Source organism: Podarcis vaucheri, assembly GCF_965113315.1.
Source record: "Podarcis vaucheri genome assembly, chromosome: 13".
NCBI lineage: Eukaryota > Metazoa > Chordata > Lepidosauria > Squamata > Lacertidae > Podarcis > Podarcis vaucheri.
Window position 1 is genome coordinate 4,382,879 of NC_138751.1, and position 19,549 is coordinate 4,402,427.

The following is a 19,549-nucleotide window of genomic DNA, read 5'->3' on the forward strand; positions in this document are numbered from 1 at the left end:
AGTACATTACACATAACGTTAAAAAAACAAAATGAAGTCAAACAATGATTCTAATAAACTCCTCTTAACGTCTAGCTTATGTCCTGTGGAGGAGAAAAGCAGAGTCCATAGCTAGGGTGGGGGGGTCAGTAGCAGGGACCCTTGCTTTGCACGCAGAAGGTTCTGGGTTCGAATCTCCTGCTGTCAGGAGCAGGGAAAAGTCTGCCTGAGAGACTTTGCTAGTCAAAGGAGTCAAGTTCTGGGATGAACGTGCCCCAGAGGATTCTGGGAATTAAACCCCATGCGGCCTCAGCAAACTACAGTTCCCAGAATCCTTTGGGGGAAAGGGTGTGCCTTAAAGGGACAGTGCATTTATGCAGCCCAAGAGGTGTACAGCAGGCGTAACAGCTTTTTCTGCTCCTAATTCGCAGACTTTCTCGCCTGCCTTACACCTCTCCCCCTCCGAGCACCGAATTTTTGCACCGCTTCCCAGGCGACACAAAAAGGAACATATAAACAAAGAAAGCAAGAGACTAGACGTGGCTTGGAAATTCTGCTTTTACTATCACAGCTCTGCCTGCAGAGCCGTACATCAGTTTTGGGGGTTTCTTCTCTAACCCCCAAGAGGGGAGTAGCGCCTAGTGGGTTTATATCTTGGGAGATGGGGGCATGAAGCAAGAATGTTTGCTCAATATCTCCCCCGCCCTGATTCTGAATAATAATTAGCTCTCAATTTAAACATTCGAAACTCGCCGAATTATCTAAATTTCAGGGTTTGGATCTGGCAGACGTCTGAATGTTTCTTTTTATATATATAATTATTTGCAGGAACCTCTTTAAATAATGAAAAAATGCAGTCGCCAAGAATGCATAGCTGCCAATGTTTTCCTTTTTTAAAATTCCCTTATTCCGAATAGGATTCCTCGTGAGAAAAATTGACAGCTATGCAAGAATGTGACACGCGCCATTTAGGGCGTCGGATATTCTGCGTTTCAGACACCGAAAAGGTCCAGCTCTCAGGTGCAGGATACGGAAGATTCCACTCAGATACCTGAGTGCAGAATCCGCCAGTCGGCGGATTTGTGGATCCGGCCGAAACCGCGCAATACGCTCCCCGCTCAGCAGAGACCAGCGTAAGGCCCTTCGAGGACTTTGTAGCGGATCTTCGTGTTGGTGATGGCGCCGTGTTTCTGTCGCAGGTGAAGCCGCAACTGGCTCTTATGGCGGAAGCGGACGTCACATTTCTCGCACTGCAGAAAGCAGACAGGTGTCAAGGCGGGCGCCTACGTCTCAGAGTGCTGCAAGGCGGTTTTCCCCAAACCGGTGCCCCGCAGAGGACCTTAAGGCCCATGAATAACCATAGTTTAGAAGTCCCGGGCCCTAAGGAAGCCGGACTATCCTCCACCAGGGCCAGGGCCTTTTCAGTGGTGGCTCCGACCTGGTGGAATGCTCTGTCCCAGGAGACCAGGGCCCTGCAGGAATTAACCTCCTTCCGCCGGGCCTGTAAGACAGAGCTATTCCACCTGGCCTTTAATTTGAATTCAGCCTGATCTTTTATTTCCCTTCTTTTCCCTCCCCCTCCCCTTTTTATGAAGATCACCCACTCTGGGATCCCACAGCTAATTCTCCCCTGGTCTCATCGCTGGCCCAAGTAGGACCAATTCAGCCAGCTAGCCCTGGTGACTATATAATACAGTGGTACCTCGGGGGGTTAAGTACTTAATTCGTTCCGGAGGTCCGTTCTTAACCTGAAACTGTTCTTAACCTGAGGTACCACTTTAGCTAATGGGGCCTCCTGCTGCTGCCGCGCCACCGGAGCAAAATTTCTGTTCTCACCCTGAAGCAAAGTTCTTAACCTGAAGCACTATTTCTTAGCAGAGTCTGTAACCTGAAGCGTATGTAACCCAAGGTACCACTGTACTTATTAGATGGATTTCCCCCATTTTGATTTCTGAACTTTGAATTTTATTGTCATTCATGATTTTATACTGTATTTTATGCTGCTGCTATGTTGTACTGTCATACTTCGGGTTACAGACGCTTCGGGTTGCGCGATTTCGGGTTGCGCACCGCGCCAAACCCGGAACGAGTTACTTCTGGGTTTCGACGCTCGCACATGTGCAGAACCACTATATCGACCTTTGCGCATGCGCAGAAATGCTGAATCACGACCCGCACATGCGCAGACGCGGTGCTGCAGCTTGCGAACGCTGCGAGTTGCGAATGTGCATCCCGCACGGATCACGTTCGCAACCCGAGCATCCACTGTATTGTCGTGGAGGAGGGTCAGGATTTTAACTGATATGCATGAAATTTCATATATAGCTATATAATCCCTAGTGTAGTAAGATAAAGCCTTTGGAGCAGACATTTAAAAATAAATAAATTATGAACCGCCCTAGTAGGGCAGTAACTGTTCCTTGATAATTTGTCGTCCCCCCCCTCCATGATGGAACGTGGGGCGCACCGCCCCCTGCCCCCCTTCCTACGCCCCTGGTCACCAAGACCCGTTTCTCGTCCGCCACACCAAACACACCAATAATAATAATAATAATAATAATAATAATAAATTTTTATTTATATCCCGCCCTCCCCAGCCGAAGCCGGGCTCAGGGCGGCTAACAAGAGTAAAATAATACAACATTCTAAAATCATTTCATTATAAAATTAATTCAAATCAGGTTAATAGCAACCATTGGGCTAGAGTTCTGTGAAGATTGCCGAGGGAGGGAGTCAGGCTGTGCCCTGGCCAAATGCTTGGTGGAACAGCTCTGTCTTGCAGGCCGTGCGGAAAGATGTCAAGTCCCACAGGGCCCTAGTCTCTTGGGACAGGGCGTTCCACCAGATCGGGGCCACGGCCGAAAAGGCCCTGGCTCTGGTTGAGGCCAGCCTAACCTCTAAGATGTTTTTGTTTGAAGACCATAAGTTCCTCTGGGGGACATTCCAGGTTTGGCGCAGTGCACAACCCGAAGCGTCTGTAACCTGAGGTATGACTGTACAACATAGCAGCAGCATAAAATACAGTATATATATACCGTATTTTTCGCTCTATAAGACGCACCAGACCACAAGACGCACCTAGTTTTTGGAGGAGGAAAACAAGAAAAGAATTATTCTGAATCTCAGAAGCCAGAACAGCAAGAGGAATTGCTACGCAGTGAAAGCAGCGATCCCTCTTGCTGTTCTTGCTTCTGGGATAGCTGCGCAGCCTGCATTCGCTCCATAAGACGCACACACATTTCCCCTTACTTTTTAGGAGGGAAAAAGTGAGTCTTATAGAGCAAAAAATACGGTATATATAGCTCCCTCTCCACTCACATGATAAGGCTTCTCTCCCGTGTGGATACGGAGATGGCTCTTCAGGGTCTGGAGGTGCCGAAATCGAGTCCCGCACGTCCCGCAGGGGTAGGGCTTCTCCCCGGTGTGGATCAGGACATGGGCTCTCAAGTGAGCGACCTGGGAGAAGGAAGGAGGAATGACCGGTGGGTGGACAGCTCTGCGGTTCCGCGATTGCATACCTTCAGCCTCCAGGATAGCGCATTCTTTAACATCAGCAGTCAGGAGCGCTTCAGCCCTGTTTTTGAGTCTGTCTGAAACTTAAAACCTCAATTTCTTAATAGGGCTATGTTTATAATAATATAATAATAATAATAATTTATTATTTATACCCCGCCCATCTGGCTGGGTTTCCCCAGCCACTCTGGGCAGCTTCCAACAAAACACTAAAATACAATAACCTATTAAACATTAAAAGCTTCCCTAAACAGGGCTGCCCTCAGATGTCTTCTAAAAGTTTGGTACTTATTTTTCTCTTTGACATCTGGTGGGAGGGCGTTCCACAGGGAGGGCGCCACATAGAATCATAGAATCATAGAGTTGGAATAGACCACAAGGGCCATCGAGTCCAACCCCCGAGAAGGCCACCACCGAGAAGGCCCTCTGCCTGGTTCCCTGTAACCTCACTTCTCGCAATGAGGGAACCGCCAGAAGGCCCTCGGAGCTGGACCTCAGTGTCCGGGCTGGACGATGGGGGTGGAGACGCTCCTTCAGGTCTACTGGGCCTTTGAGGCTGTTTAGGGCTTTCAAGGTCAGCGCCAACACTTTGAATTGTGCTCAGAAACATACTGGGAGCCAGTGTAGGTCTTTCAAAACCAGTGTTATATGGTCTCGGCGGCCGCTCCCAGTCACCAGTCTAGCTGCCGCATTCTGGATTAGTTGTAGTTTCTGGGTCACCTTCAAAGTTAGCCCCACATAGAGCACATTGCAGCAGTACAAGCGAGAGATAACCAGAGCATGCGCCACTCTGGCGAGACAGTCTGCGGGCAGGAAGGGTCTCATCCTGCGTACCAGATGGAGCTGGCAGACAGCTGCCCTGGATACAGAACTGACCTTCGCCTCCATGGACAGCGGTGAGTCCAGAATGACTCCCAGGCTGCACACCTGGTCCTTCAGGGGCACAGTTGCCCCATTCAGGACCAGGGAGCCCCCCACACCTGCCAGGTATCTCCCCCCACTTTTTTCTTTACCTGCACAAAACGAGATCCGCAGGTCTCACACTTGTAGGGCTTCTCCCCGGAGTGAATACGCAGGTGAGTCTTGAGATTCGCCGGGCGGTTGAACTGGGCGCCGCAAATCCCACAGTGGTACGGCTTCTCTCCTAAGCGTGACAGGTAGCAGTGGCACAGGTGAGGCTTCAGGGGCCGGTCACACTATTCTGAATGCCCCCCTCACCCACCGATAGGGGACTCCATCTCCCCATTCTGAATAGACTCCTGGAAGGGACCCCCAGAGGTCATCCAGCCTAACCCCCTGCGATGCAGGCATCTCAGCTAAAGCATCCCTGACAGATGGCCGCCCAACCTCTGCTTAAAAACCTCCAAGGAAGGAGAGTCCACCACTTTCCAAGGGAGTCCGTTCTCCTGTCGGACAGCTCTTGCTGTCAGGAAGTTCTTCCTAATATTTAGTCAGAATCTCCTTTCTTGAAACTTGAAGCCACGGGTTCGAGTCTTACCCTCCAGAGCAGGAGAAAACAAGCTTGCTTCCTCCTCCATGGGACAGCCCTTCAGATATTTGAAGATGGCTTTCAGCTCTCCTCTTCTCCTGGCTAAACATACCCAGTTACTTCAACCATTCCTCATATGGCTTTGTTTCCAGACCCTTGACCATCTTCTTCACCCTCCTCGGCACACCTTACAGCTTGTCAATATCCTTAAATGGTGGTGTCCCAAACTGGACAGAGGACTCCAGGTGAGCTCTAACCAAGGAAGAGAAGAGCGGGACTATTCCTTCCCTTGATCTGGGCACTAGACTTCTGCGGATGCAGATTAGAATACCATTAGCTTCTTTTGCTGGGTGTTCCACCAGGCCGGGGCCAGAGCTGAAAAGGCCCTGCCCCTGGGGCTCGGGACTTCCAGTGTTGTTATTTACCATATTTTCCGCCCCATAGGGCGCACCGGCCCAAATAATAATAATAATAATATTCCCCCCCCCAGCCGACCCCAGCCCCCAGAACAGGCTGCTGTCCGCAAACCTAGGGAGCCCGGCGGGAAGTCACGCCGGGCTCCCAAGGGTTGCGGAGAGCTGCCCGAAGCCTGGGGCGCGCTCCGCTGCACTCCCCGGGTTTTCGGCTGCAGGCTGCTGTCCGCAAGCCTTGGGAGCCCGGTGGGAACTCCCGCGGGCTCCCAAGGCTTGTGGATAGCTTCCTGAAGCCTGGAGAGTGAAAGGGGTCAGTGCGCACCGACTCCTCATGCTCCAGTGAAAGCCTGCATTCGCCCCATAGGACGCGCACACATTTCCCCTTCATTTTTGGAGGGGGAAAAGTACGTCCTATAGGGCGAAAAATACGGTAGGTCCTCCGCGGGGCATACCAGGAAAGGCAGTCCCATAGGTACGAGGGTCCTAGGCCGCATGTACTGCTAGTAAGCCAGGCGTCCCCCATCTTATATTTGTCATTCTGGTTCTTCCTGCCTAAATACAGAACCTGACATTTGTCCCTGTTGAAGTTTAATTTATTGTTTTGATTATCCATATCGATATATAGATATACAGTCATACCTTGGGTTACAGATGCTTCAGGTTGTGTTTTTTCGGGTTAAGGTAAAGGTACCCCTGCCCGTACGGGCCAGTCATGTCCGACTCTAGGGTTGTGCGCCCATCTCACTTAAGAGGCCGGGGGCCAGCGCTGTCCGCAGACACTTCCGGGTCACGTGGCCAGCGTGACAAGCTGCATCTGGCGAGCCAGCGCAGCACACGGAAACGCCGTTTACCTTCCCGCTATAAAGCGGTCCCTATTTATCTACTTGCACCCGGGGGTGCTTTCGAACTGCTAGGTTGGCAGGCGCTTGGACCGAACGACGGGAGCGCACCCCGCCGCAGGGATTCGAACCGCCGACCTGACGATCGGCAAGTCCTAGGCGCTGAGGTTTTACCCACAGCGCCACCCAGGCCGCCGAAACCTGGAAATACTAGAACGGGTTACTTCCAGGTTTCGGCAGTTGCGCATGCGCAGAAACGCTAAATCACACTTTGCGCATGTGCAGAAACACCGAATCGCAACCCGCACGTGCGCAGACGCGCCGCTGCAGGTTGCGAACACTGCGGGTTGCGGACATGCCTCCAGCGTGGATCACATTCACAACCCGTCATCCACTGTATAGACATTTGAGTTTTATATGCACCGGCCCGGAGCCCATATTCTGGATGAAAGCCCAGTTTAGACATTGTTCAAAGTAAAGCAAAACCAACCGGTATGCAGAGATCTGTGGCTTGTTAGGTTCCCTTTGTAGCGGAAGGCCGAGTTGCAGAAATGGCATTTGTACGGCTTCTCCTCGAAGGCGCTTCCTGAGTCTGGGGGACTCCTCCCTCCTCCTCCCCCCTCTTCTTCATCTTCCTCCAGGTATCCTAAGTCGCAGGCACTGCAGTCGTAAGGGCCAGCCCCTGGGGAGTCACAAGCGCAAGCCATTTGCCCAGTCCGTGCAAAAACACACTCTCTGCCCCGAAATCCCTTTTTCATAGACTCATGGAATTGTAGAGTTGCAAGAGGTTAGGGTTAAGGGGTCATTTAGTCCAACCCGCTGCAATTCAGGAATATCGTATGGGATTCGAACCCGCAACTTGGCGTTATCAGCACCATGCTCTAACCAACTGACTCATCTATTATTATTATTATTAATGTTAAAAAGGTGTTGCGATATGCAACACCGCTCTGCCAAAAATGTGAAAACGAGGCAAAACGGCGTTCGACCTTGTGCACGTTACGAGAAATTCGCACTAATATCCTGGTGGGTTTTCACGAGATCCGTTTAGAAAAATAAACAAATTGCGAACTGATGCGGAGAGATGGAGACTTATTCATTGATTAAATTTATCAGTCACTAAAGAACAATGGCAATGACAGTTCTGCTGAACTATGCAGAACTGGCAAAAATGACAGAAAGACTAAGAGAAAAAGGCAACAGAGACTTTGAAAAAGATTGGGAACCACTCATATTATATTATATTTTCAGAAACAAAGAAAGTCAATAGATTTAACAGGATTTAAACAAACATTTACATTATCAACATTAGAAAATGTTTAGAAGGAAAGTGAAATATGATGGTGTGGTTGCTTTTATTTTTATGTTTTTAGGTGTTATGTTATTAATAACTTTAAAGTGATAGCAAAGTGGGTGAAAACAGAAATAAACCAGAAGCGGAAGTTGGGGGAAGCCCTGGAGGGGAGGGAGGAATATACAGTAAATGTTAAGAATTTGAGATGTATGTAATGAATGAAAAAGAAAAATGAATTTAAAAAACTTATCAGTCACTTTTTTTTTATAACCAGAGGAACTCAGAGCAACTTACAACGTATAAATGGACAGAGGCATATGTTAGAACCAGCACAGGAGGAAAACAATAATAATAATAATAATAATAATAATAATAATAATAATAATAATAATAATAATATACTTATACCCTGCCCATCTGGCCGGGCCTCCCCAGCCACTCTGGACAGCTTCCAACAGGATATTAAAAACATGATAAAACATCAAACATTCAAAACTTCCCTAAACAGGGCTGCCTTCAGATGTCTTCTAAAAGTCTGATAGCTGTTTATTTCCTTGACATCTGACGGGAGGGCATTCCACAGGGTGGGCGCCACCACCGAGAAGGCTCTCTGCGATCTCGCTTTGGAAAAAAGCAGGGTTGAAACATCCCACCCATTCAAGGAGGCTACAGATAATTCAAAGCCCAAAACCTGGCAGAAAAGAAATGTCTAATGATGGGGCCAGGCAAGCCTCCCTGAGGACAGCATTCCACAAGCGGGGAGCCACCACCAAAAAGGCCCTGTCCTCGTGTTGCGGCCCTCCGGCCCTCGCAACGAGGGGGCGCACGAAGACAGGCACCCGGTGGCGACCACAGGGTCCGGGTTCAGTTCCTACGGGGGCAGATTGGAAAAGAGAAAAACAGAAACAGCTCCTTCCCACTCACCAGAACCACAGGGGTCTCCCTGCCCCATGGAAGCGTCTTCTGGAGGGTGGGAGCAAAGCAGGGGGGCTGGCTGGTTGCAGGCGGAGCAGTGGGGCTGAGAGGAAGGCAGCCTGGGCAAGAGCGGAAGGAAGGAAGGGTCAGAGCCAGGCAGAAAACGTCCTTCCTATCTATAGCCAGTCTTTCATCACAGTAGAAAAAAGACAGTCAAGGAACCGAGAAATTACACAAAACAAATGAAATAGCGTGAAAATCCCTGAAACGAGAAGTAATCAACTAGAAATAAGTCTTTAACATCAGCAGTAACATCTAGACCAAAGGAGCGGTTCAGCCCTGTTCTTGAGTTTGTTTTAAAATCTAAAACAGCTTATCTTGTATTCCTTTCTTTGAATTTGTGCTATCACCTTGCCAACAAAGGTCCATATAGTTCAAGCTCTGGTTTTCCCAGTAGTGATGTATGGAAGTGAGAGCTGGACCATAAAGAAGGCTGATGGCCGAAGAATGGATGCTTTTGAATTATGGTGCTGGAGGAGACTCTTGGGAGTCCCATGGACTGCAAGAAGATCAAACCTCTCCATTCTGAAGGAAATCAGCCCTGAGTGCTCCCTGGAAGGACAGATCCTGAAGCTGAGGCTCCAGTACTTTGGCCACCTCATGAGAAGAGAAGACTCCCTGGAAAAGACCCTGATGTTGGGAAAGATTGAGGGCACAAGGAGAAGGGGACGACGGAGGACGAGATGGTGGGACTGTGTTCTCGAAGCTACCAGCATGAGTTTGATCAAACTGCGGGAGGCAGTGGAAGACAGGAGGGCCTGGCGTGCTCTGGTCCAGGGGGTCACGAAGAGTCGGACACGACTAAAAGACTAAACAACAACAACATGTCTAAAACTTGCCATTTAGGTTTTCAAACCCTTTTTGTAAACTCAGGGGAGCGTTTCAGCCCTGTTCTTGCGTTTCTTTAAAATCATTTAAGGTTTACGATTTCTCGATTTCCTTCTGAGGAAACTGAATAGTCCAGTGAAACGAGATTTGTAGCTGGCATCCCGTTAAGGCTTTGTTCAGTTCTAGGTTCTTCTAATTTTTTTCCTTAAACTTTTTGATTTTTGTTATTTAGTTTAATTCTATAAGATAATATTTCTAGTCGATTCCTTCTCGTTTCAGGGATTTTCACAGTCTTTCATCACAGGTCTCACAGCAGGCGCAGCAGCAGGAGGCCCCATTAGCTAAAGTGGTGCTTCAGGTTAAGAACAGTTTCAGGTTAAGTATGGACCTCCGGAACAAATTAAGTACTTAACCTGAGGTACCACTGTAATAATTTCTTATTTATACCCCGCCCATCTGGCTGGGCTTCCCCAGCCACTCTGGGCGGCTTCCAACAGAACACTAAAATACAATAACCTATTAAACATTAAAAGCTTCCCTAGACAGGGCTGCTTTCAGGTGTCTTCTAAAAGTCAGATAGTTGTTTATCTCTTTGACATCTGGTGGGAGGGCGTTCCACAGGCCAGGAGCCACCACCGAGAAGGCCCTCTGCCTGGTTCCCTGTAACTTGGAAACACCATTTTCCCAACCTGCAGGCCGCAGTCCATCTGTAAAGCCCCCACTGGCCCCCTGACCTGTGAAGGCGGCTTCCATCCCCGGGGTCTCCATCCCGGCCGGCCTGGCCGTGCAATTCGGGGGGGTCCGGCCTCCCCTCGCACAGCATGGAGTTGAGGACGATGAAGCGATACTTCTTCCAGTGGCAGGTTTTGGGGTCCGCGCCTGGGGGGGCGCAGCCGCTGGACTCGCAGGGGGAGGCCGGCTGGCCCGGGGGGGACTGGTCCCCGGCCCCCGGCGACATCGCAGACCCCAATTCCTTGTCCTTTGGGCAGTAGGGAGCCGGCAGAGGGCAGCCGGAGGCCCCAGCGACGGTGGGGGGTTCTTCTTGGCCCTGCCTTGGGAAACTGGGGGCAAGGGACCCCCCGGCGTCTTCTAGGGGTCTGTGGCGGAGGAAGGTGGGCGCTGGGGGGGTCAGGAAGAAGGTCACCCGGTCGTAGCTGCGTAAGAACATCAGAACAGAAGAAAGTCAGATTCCAACCCACAGTCAGAATTTGAACACAGGACCTCTGATTTCCAGCAACTGGGATTATTCAGAAGCATTTGCCGCCCCCCAACTGCGACGGCAGAGCTTAGCCGTTCTGGCTACTTGCCTTCAATAGCTGGCTGCTCCGTGTATCTGCCTGAACCTATTTTTAAGCCGTCCTGTGGCAGTGAGTTCCACTGGGCTGCGTGGAAAAAATGCTTTGTCTGCCCTGAACCAGAGAAGTGAGATTGGGCTTCTGAATTAAAGAAGCCTTTGTTGTCATCTTCCCAAATTTCCACGGCTGCCATTAAGACGAGGAAGGGCCCTTCTCCAGTCTGCTTCAATAATAATAATAATAATAATAATAATAATAATAATAATAATAATTAATAATAAATAAAAATTTCATTTATACCCCCCCTCCCCAGCCAGGACCTGGCTCAGGGCGGCTAACACCAAATATAAAAACAATTGATTGAAATACAACTTTAAAAACAAGATTAAAATACAACATTGAAACATTAAAATGCAGCCTCATTTCAGTGGAAAGTCAATCAAAAAATTTTGGGGGGATAAAAACGTCAAGTCTTCACCAAGGCTAACTATCCAGACTGGTCCTAGCACCTGTTCAGAGCTTATTTCCTTAGGCAAGGGTACCAGATATGTTTTAAGAACGGCGGAGTGCTGATATTTTGACGAATGTCACACCGACTTGCCTCCCACGTTTGATTTCACTGGCCCGGCAGCGTCCTGCTCTCAAAGATTCCCACGATGAGAAACCCCCAGGGAGGATTCGAACACAAGACCACACTCCCTTTCTGCGTTTTCCATCAACTCAGACACAGAAACACTTGCTGCCTCTGATTATGGAGGCAGAGAATAGCTGTTCTGGCTAATAGCCCTCCCCCAAATAGCCTTTTCGAATTGGTCCAGTCTTCTTTCAAAGCCATCCAAGTTGGCTGCGGTCGCTGCCTCAAGTGGCAGGGAGTTCCGCAGTTCCTCTGCCTGAAAAAGCGCTTCATTGCGCCTGCCTCGAATCCTCCAACCCGTTTCTCTGTGGTTTGTTCTCTGGCATAGCTGTCAACTTACAGATTTGAAAATAAGGGACCAGCAGCCTCGAAAATAAGGGATCAGCAGCCTCAAAAATAAGGGATCAGCAGCCAAAATAAGGGATTTTCCAAGCACAGGTATGTTCAACTTCTGAGCCAAAGGCAGAAAGCCCAGCCAGCAGCCAAACGAAGCCTCAAGCGGTGGTTCCCACAGCGCAGCAACCCGGCAAAGGGGATGCAGCAAGGGAAACCACCGTCCCCTCTCCGCTGGGAAGCGCTGAGCAAAGGCAAGTCCCCAGGCAACGCATCCGATTTGATTGGCACAAGGCATGCAAGCTCCACCCCCCAGTTGTTCTCAGACTCCTTATTGGGTGAGCAACGCAGCCAAGCAACACAGCTGGAGCCTCCCTCCTCCCTGGCCGGCAGGGAGGGAGGGAGAGGAGCTGCTTCCTTTGAAACCCGGGAAATTTAAGGGACATCATCAATAAGGGACAGCAGCGGGACACGGCACTGGGACATGGGACTTTCCCGCCAAATAAGGGACGCTTGACAGCTATGTTCTCTGGGGGCACCCCTCTTGCCCTCCCCACCCGCGTACCTGGCCTGGATGAAGCGATGGCAACTCTCCACCACGTGCTCCATCTGCAGGTAAGAGGCGGCAGCCAGGACCGCGGGCACCGTGCCCGGCGTGAGGACCAGGCGGGACGTGTACATGAAGTCGAGGAGGGCCTGGAAGCCGGCGGGCTCGATGGAACTGGGTAAGGTGAGTACGCTGACCTCGTGGCCCCCCTGGCCCAGGAAGATGGAGTAGAAAAACCCGCTGCAAAGGGCACAGAGAAGGAGGAGAGGGGTCAGGGCAAGAGGACCGCAAGTCCCAGCATGCACTGCTCCCGCAAGCAGAGGAGAAGGGACCGCAGTTCCCAGCATGCTCTAGTTGCGGCCACGTTCTGTGATGGGATGTGGGACACTCACACAGGGCAAACCATGGTTTCCTTTGCAAGACTGTGGTTATGGAGCACCCTGGTTAGGATTTGTGAATATAATTAATAATAATAATAATAATAATAATAATAATAATAATAATTTATTTATACGTCGCCAATCTGGCTGGGATTCCCCAGCCACTCTGGGCAGCTCCCAACAGAAATAATAATAGTAATAGTAATAGTAATAGTAATAATAATAATTTATTTATATCCCCCCAATCTGGCTGGATTTCCCCAGCCACTCTGGGCGGCTCCCAACAGAATAATAATAATAATAATAATAATAATAATAATAATAATAATAACGTGATAAAACATCAAAACATGACTAAGCTGCTTCTGGCGAACCACAGCAGTGCATGGAAGCGTTGTTTACCTTCCTGCCGGAGCGGTACCTATTTATCTACTTGCACTTTGAGGGGCTTTCAAACTGCTAGGTTGGCAGGAGCAGGGACCGAGCAACGGGAGCTCACCCCATCACGGGGATTCGAACCGCCGACCTTCTGATCGGCCAGTCCAAGAGGCTCTGTGGTTTAACCCACAGCGCCACCCGCGTCCCTAATTACCATGGAATAGGGTGTCCCTATTTTCATTGGATAAATGTTAACCACACAGCTGGCTAATGTCCCATCTCTCCAGACGAGCCCAAGGTCTCAAATCCGGTACTGAACCAAGCGTTCCTCAGCCACATGCTCTTGTCGCTCCCTCTTGCGCTTTCACAAGCCGCCGCTGCCCTCCTGCGGACCCCCTTGGCCACGCGTGGCACAGACACACACAGGTAGGGTGGGACGCTCACCTGCAGGCAGTGAGGACAGCTTTGTGGGCCTGCAAGGGGCAGCCCCCCACTCGCAAGGTGACGTCCGTGAGGAAGTGCCTTTTCCGGAGCTCGTTCAGGTTCATCAGGACGTCGCCGGAGTGGCGCGTGAACTCGCGCACGTCGCTCTGGTCGCGTGGCCCGGCCATCACACCTACAGGAGCGGGAAGAGCCTTAGAATCGCGGAGACCACCAAAGGTCATCTAGCCCAACCCGCCATTGCAGAACTCGAACCCGTAGCCCTGAGACGAAGAGCCTGCCAGTCTGCTGGGCAATAGATACAGGACATAATATAGAGAGGGAAGTCAGTTAAGACCCAAGAGACTCAAACCAGTTTAGAGGAATAGGAAGAATGTGATGGTAAAAGGGGGGGAAAGAAAGAGAGAATATGAAGGTAATGTGTTGCTATGAAGTTTGTGTATCAAATATTTAAACGATGGTTTGTACTCCTTAAATAACATGAACTTGACAAGTATTTTTTTTTCTTTTCCACTTTTTATATTTTCTTTTATGTATCGTATTCTTTTTGGTACAAGTGGGTGTAAGGATTAATTTGTTCTCATTTCTGTAAATTTTTTAATGCAGTAAAGATGATCTATAAAAAGAAAAGAAAGAAAAGAAATTAAAAGCATATACAGTTACACCAAAAGCAGGAAAACCTAAAAGATCACGAAAATTAGAGAGAGAGAGAGATATCCACACACACACAAAATATATAGATTTGAATCTCTGGGGAAAACTTTGGAAGAGTGATTTGAAGTTCACAGCATGTTATTCATTGAAGGACACCTACCTGAAAATGATTTATAGATGGTATTTAACTCTGAGTAGACTTGCTAAAATGTTTAAGTCATAATCGGGTAAGTGCTGGAGATGTAATGAGGTTACGTTTTATCACATGTGGTGGACTTGTAAAAGGGTAAAAGAGTATTGGGAAATGATATATAATGAATTGGAAAAAAATGTTTAAAAGTACCTTTCCAAAAAAACCCCACAGAGTCCTCTTTGCTGGGGATAATTCAGAGGGTGTCAAAAAAGACTATTTATGTACGCCACTACTGCGGCCCGTGTTTTGTTAGCCCCAAAATGGAAAACGAGCGAGGTCCCAAGCAAAGAAGCATGGCAACTTAAACTGACGGAATACATGCAATTGCAGATTTAACATATAGAATAAGAGAACAAGAAGAAGATACGTTTAGAGAAGATTGGAAAACGTTTACTGAATATATGGGTGAAAATTGTGTTCCTTTAAAAATGCTGGTAAAAAGGTAAAGGTAAAGGGACCCCTGACCGTTAGGTCCTATCGCGGATGACTCTGGGGTTGCGGCGCTCATCTCGCTTTATTGGCTGAGGGAGCTGGCGTACAACTTCTGGGTCATGTGACCAGCATGACTAAGCCACTTCTGGCGAACCAGAGCAGCGCACGGAAACGCCGTTTACCTTCCCGCCTTTACCTATTTATCTACTTGCACTGGTGTGCTTTCAAACTGCTAGGTTGGCAGGGACCGAGCAACGGGAGCTCACCCCGTTGCAGGGATTCAAACCGCCGACCTTCTGATCGGCGAGTCCTAGGCTCTGTGGTTTAACCCACAGCGCCACCCGCGTCCCTAAAAATGCTGGTAGCATTAAGATAAATCTAGCAGTGTAAATAAGTTTTGATGGATGTAACAATGGTTTACTGATAGTTTCGTTCATGTAAAACATGCAGGGATGTTTGGTATGCAAAATGAACCACGGAAAGAGAAGAAAGGAAATCTTTGATTTAAGGTTGCTTAAATGGATATTTTGAAATGTAAATTAGAAAATGAGAGAGAGAGAGAGCCTCACACTCTGCCGACTGAGCCAGTGGCGTAGCGTGGGTTGTCAGCACCCGGGGCAAGGCAAGTAATTTGCGCCCCCTAACCCGTGGATTAGCACCCCCTAACCCCCAGATGTTGCGCCCGGTGCAGCCGCCCCCCCTGCACCCCCACGCTACGCCACTGGACTGAGCTGCCATGAGCTCGGCTGTCCTGGAGTCATATAGAGAACTGGAGAGTCGGAAGGGGTACCCAGCGGCCATCTAGTCCAGTGTTTCCCAAACGTTTTTGGGCAACGGCACACCTGTTTACCGGGAAAAAATCTCGCGGCACACCACCATTAAAGCCCCGCCCCGTGACGTCAGCGCGCAGCGTCACGCCGGGAGGGACGCACAAAAGTGAACGTTTTTTCCCTTCCCCTTGCCGGGGTGGGAGGAGGCAGCAGAGCGAGGGACTGAGGGACGGCGGCAGCTGAGGCGGCGGCGGCTGTTGTGGTGGTGGCGGCGATAGCGGGCGGAGGAGGAGCCGTCGCCGGGAGTTGCTGCTGCTGCTGTTGCTGCTGCTGCCCGGACATGCCGGCCTCCTCCTCCTCCGCTGTCTCGCGCTCCTCCCTTTTGCGCGCGCTGCCCCGCCGCTCGGCACCACCACCGCGGAGCCGCCCCCGGCTCGACGCGGATCCTCGCCGCCGCCGCCTCTCGCCGCCCGACTCGCCCGCCTCCCTCCCACGGCACACCAGCCGGTGTCTCACGGCACACTAGTGTGCCGCGGAACACCAGTTGGGAAACACTGATCTAGTCCACCCCCTGCAATGCAAGGATCATAGCTGAAGAATCCCTGACAGATGGCCACCTGAGCTCTGTTTAGAGACATCCATCAAAGGGGAGTCCACCGCACACAGGACAGCCTTCTCATGCCAGGGACTTAACTCAGAGCCGGAGGAGGGAACCCAGGAGTCCTGGCCGCCTGCCGCCTCTTTGATCCTCCCGCCCATTCATTTACTGAAGAACGCAGAAGTCCTGGCGCCCTGCCTTTTGCGGCCGCACGCAGCTCCAAGAAGTCACGGAAAACCCCTCCCCGGAGTCCCTAGTTCCCACGATCCCTTGCACCAAATCTGGAGTCCCTAGTTCCCACGATCCAAAGTTCCCTGCACCAAATTTTCTGTATTTATTTAATGCATTTATATCCTGCCTTCTTCCCGAGTCGGGATTCAAGGCACCTGCAAATATTTTGATGGATCAACCGATTGCATTTAAATCTCGCCTTTTTCTCCAGTTTGCACAAAGGGGCGCGCATGGTTCTTTAACACCCCCCCCTCCTCATTTAACCCCCACGACAACCCCGCGAGACAGGTGAAGCAGAGAGCCAGTGACAAGGAGCTTCACAGCCGAGTGGGGATTCGAACTCAGGTCTCTCCCGCGTCCCGGTCCGGTGCGTACATCCGAAGCGCATTTCTCCTCCAGAAAATCTCGGGCGCTGTAGCTGATTAAGGGTGCTGGGAACTGTAGCTCTGCGAAGGCTTCAACTTCAGTCGCCAGGGTTCTTAAACCGCAACGGGATTTCAGATTTGCCCACGCACTATGCGTTCAAAGCCACTTAAGAGTCCTGGGAACTGTAGCTCTCCAAAGCTCCTTGGAATCATCGCACCCCGAGGGGGAAACTACAATTCCCAAGATTTTGATTTGCTTTTTTGAAATCATTTTCATTTGATGTCACAGATATACATTTATATTGATACAGTGGTACCTCGGGTTGCATACGCTTCAGGTTACAGGCGCCTCAGGTTACAGACTCTGCTAACCCAGAAATAATACCTCGGGTTAAGAACTTTGCTTCAGGATGAGAACAGAAATTGTGCTCCGGCGGCGCAGCGGCAGCAGGAGACCCCATTAGCTAAAGTGGTGCTTCAGGTTAAGAACAGCTTCAGGTTAAGAACGGACCTCCGGAACGAATTAAGTACTTAACCCGAGGTACCACTGTATTCCAAATACATTTTTTATTTTTAACGGAGTGCGCTTTACCTGCACGATGTTGCGTAGATGCCGTTCTGAGCCTTTGGGGGAGAAAAGCGCAAGGCAAGCGCATGAGACCATGGAAACCGAGACCGCCGCCTCTCCCCCCACAAACCACCCCCGGGGGTCCCTTTTCCTCCCAGCCCGCTCCTAAGAACCTAAGAAGACCCTGGACTCATCCAGGCCCCCCCACCCTCTTTTCCCGGTGGGCCAAGCTGGTACCCACGATGGAGAAACCCGCGCACCGGGACCCGCGCGCACGAGAAACTCTTCCCGCAGCTATCATCCAGACGCATTTACTGCCTCCGACAGGGGACGGCGCAGATCATAGCCCTCTTGGCTAGTGGTAGCGGCCACGGGTAGCCTCTCCTTCACTCCTTGAACCCCGTTTCTCTCCCCCCCCCCAAGAAAAAAAAACCCACCTGCCCTCCACCCCTTTTGCGCGTCCTTGGGAACGCCTGGTTTTGAGCGCTTACCGCCCTGTCCCGCAGGGTCTTTCTTGGAGCCGCCTGCAAGGTGCTGTCCCTGCCCGCTTCAGGTGGGGAGGGGGCCAGAAAGCCAGCTGAACCCCCTTTCACCCCCCCTGAAGCCGCGGCGCCCCGAGAACCAGCCTCAGAGGACGGCCGGGCCGGTGTGGCCTTTTTATAACGTCGGAGGGGAAACGGAGTTAAGTCACACATCCTTCCTTTCAGAGTTTGGCACAGCTGTACGGCGAAGGAGAGAGAGGTGTGTCTGTGTGTTTTTTTTGGGGGGGGGCAGGAGTGGGTGTATTTATAGCACTTTCAGGAAAAAGAGGGGGGCGCTTACAACTCAGGGAAGCTCCGCGTCTTAGCGCAGAACCCCAAAGATGGAAGCATGACCCCCCCAAAAAAACCCTGACTGCCTTCTTTCAGTTCCCCAAATCTTGATATCTTGCCAAACGCACTGAATGGCGGGGGGGGGGTCCCTGCTTCAAAGCCCCCTCCCCGACCCCTAAGGCTTTTTTCTAGACTTTGTTTCACGCTTCCTTACATTGTGAGATTTCTCGCAAGCAGAGGGCGCGCGTCGGAGGGGTTAGTAAGGTTTTGTTCTTTTTTTATTTTGGGGGTGGGCGAAGGCCGGAGAGAGGATGCACCTGTTTGCATGAGACCATTTCCTCCTCTCTTCCTCCCCCCCCCCCAGCTTTTCCTGAGTTTTTGGTCCGGAGTTCAAACGGAGCCAAAATACGGAGGGAAGAGCGCGGCGGCGGCGGGGGGGGGGGGAGTCCCCAGTTCCCCCAGCAGTGGAATATCCGAAGCCGCAACAGAGGCAGAGTGCCTCTGAGGATGTGCCGAGGGCATTTCTCTCTCCCCCCCCCAACTCCACGCAGGTGGGAATGGAAAGGGGCGCTGCATGGAGATTGTGGACGGAGAAAAAGTCGATTTCCCCTTCTCTCCTAACTCCAGTGAGTGTTGGAAGATTTGGGACAGCGTGGAAAGGAGGACTTCTTCCCGCGACGCACGGTTAATCTGCGGAACTCCCCGCCACAAGAAGCAGCGATGGCCACCAATCTAGACGGCTGCTAGCCAGGCCATGGCTACGCGCTGTCTCCACAGGAGGGCAGAGGTGTTTTTTTTCTGGCGCCTGCCTGTGTGGTTTTTGCAAAACCCAGAGACTTGCTTCCTCTGACGCCAGGCTCAAATAGAGGAGCTGGCCTCATCCTGCGTCTCTCCTTTACTACAAGATATTGCACAGCAGGTGTCTGCCTCGCGTGGACTCCTATCCTCTTGCCTTCGAATTCCTGAACCACCAAACTCAGATTCACGGGGGTGATTATGTGGAGCAGTCTGCACTACTTGCTCAATGAAGGCGGTGAGAGCACTCTGCGTATGTGTGGGAATAATAATAATAATAATAATAATAATAATAATAATAATAATAATAATAATTTGCCATTTATACCCCGCCCATCTGGCTGGGCTTCCCCAGCCACTCTGGGCGGCTTCCAACAAACTATTAAAATACAGTAATGCATCAAACATTAAATGCTTCCCTAAACAGGGCTGCCTTCAGATCATAGAATCATAGAATCATAGAGTTGGAAGAGACCACAAGGGCCATCAAGTCCAACCCCCTGCCAAGCAGGATGTCTTCTACAAGTCTGGTAGTTGTTTTTCTCTTTGACATCTGATGGGAGGGCGTTCCACAGGGCGGGGGCCACTACCGAGAAGGCCCTCTGCCTGGTTACCATGTAAGCTCCCTTCTCGCAGGGAGGGAACTGCCAGAAGGCCCTTGGAGCTGGACCTCAGTGTCAGGGCAGAACGATGGGGGTGGAGATGCTCCTTCAGGTATACTGGGTCTTTGATGCTGTTTAGGGCTTTTAAGGTCAGCACCAACACTTTGAATTGTGCTCAGAAACATACTGGG

At 50.6% G+C, this 19,549-nt stretch overlaps 1 protein-coding gene across 2 annotated transcripts; it reads right to left on the bottom strand.

Moving 5' to 3' along the window:
• Positions 1–277: 277 nt before the first annotated feature.
• BCL6B (BCL6B transcription repressor) lies at positions 278–17,776 on the bottom strand. 2 transcript variants are annotated; one of them, XM_082197732.1, is made up of 9 exons: positions 17,641–17,776; positions 13,342–13,513; positions 12,158–12,379; positions 10,065–10,484; positions 8,452–8,561; positions 6,724–6,915; positions 4,506–4,636; positions 3,298–3,435; positions 278–1,229 (listed from the first exon to the last, which is right to left on the bottom strand). In XM_082197732.1, exons 2-9 carry the CDS (start codon positions 13,506–13,508, stop codon positions 1,098–1,100), a joined length of 1,512 nt encoding a protein of 503 aa, XP_082053858.1. In that variant the 5' UTR covers positions 13,509–13,513; positions 17,641–17,776; the 3' UTR covers positions 278–1,097. The 2 variants fall into 2 exon arrangements, with proteins under 2 accessions (XP_082053858.1, XP_082053859.1); XM_082197733.1 differs by having other exon boundaries at positions 17,587–17,776.
• Positions 17,777–19,549: the final 1,773 nt, after the last annotated feature.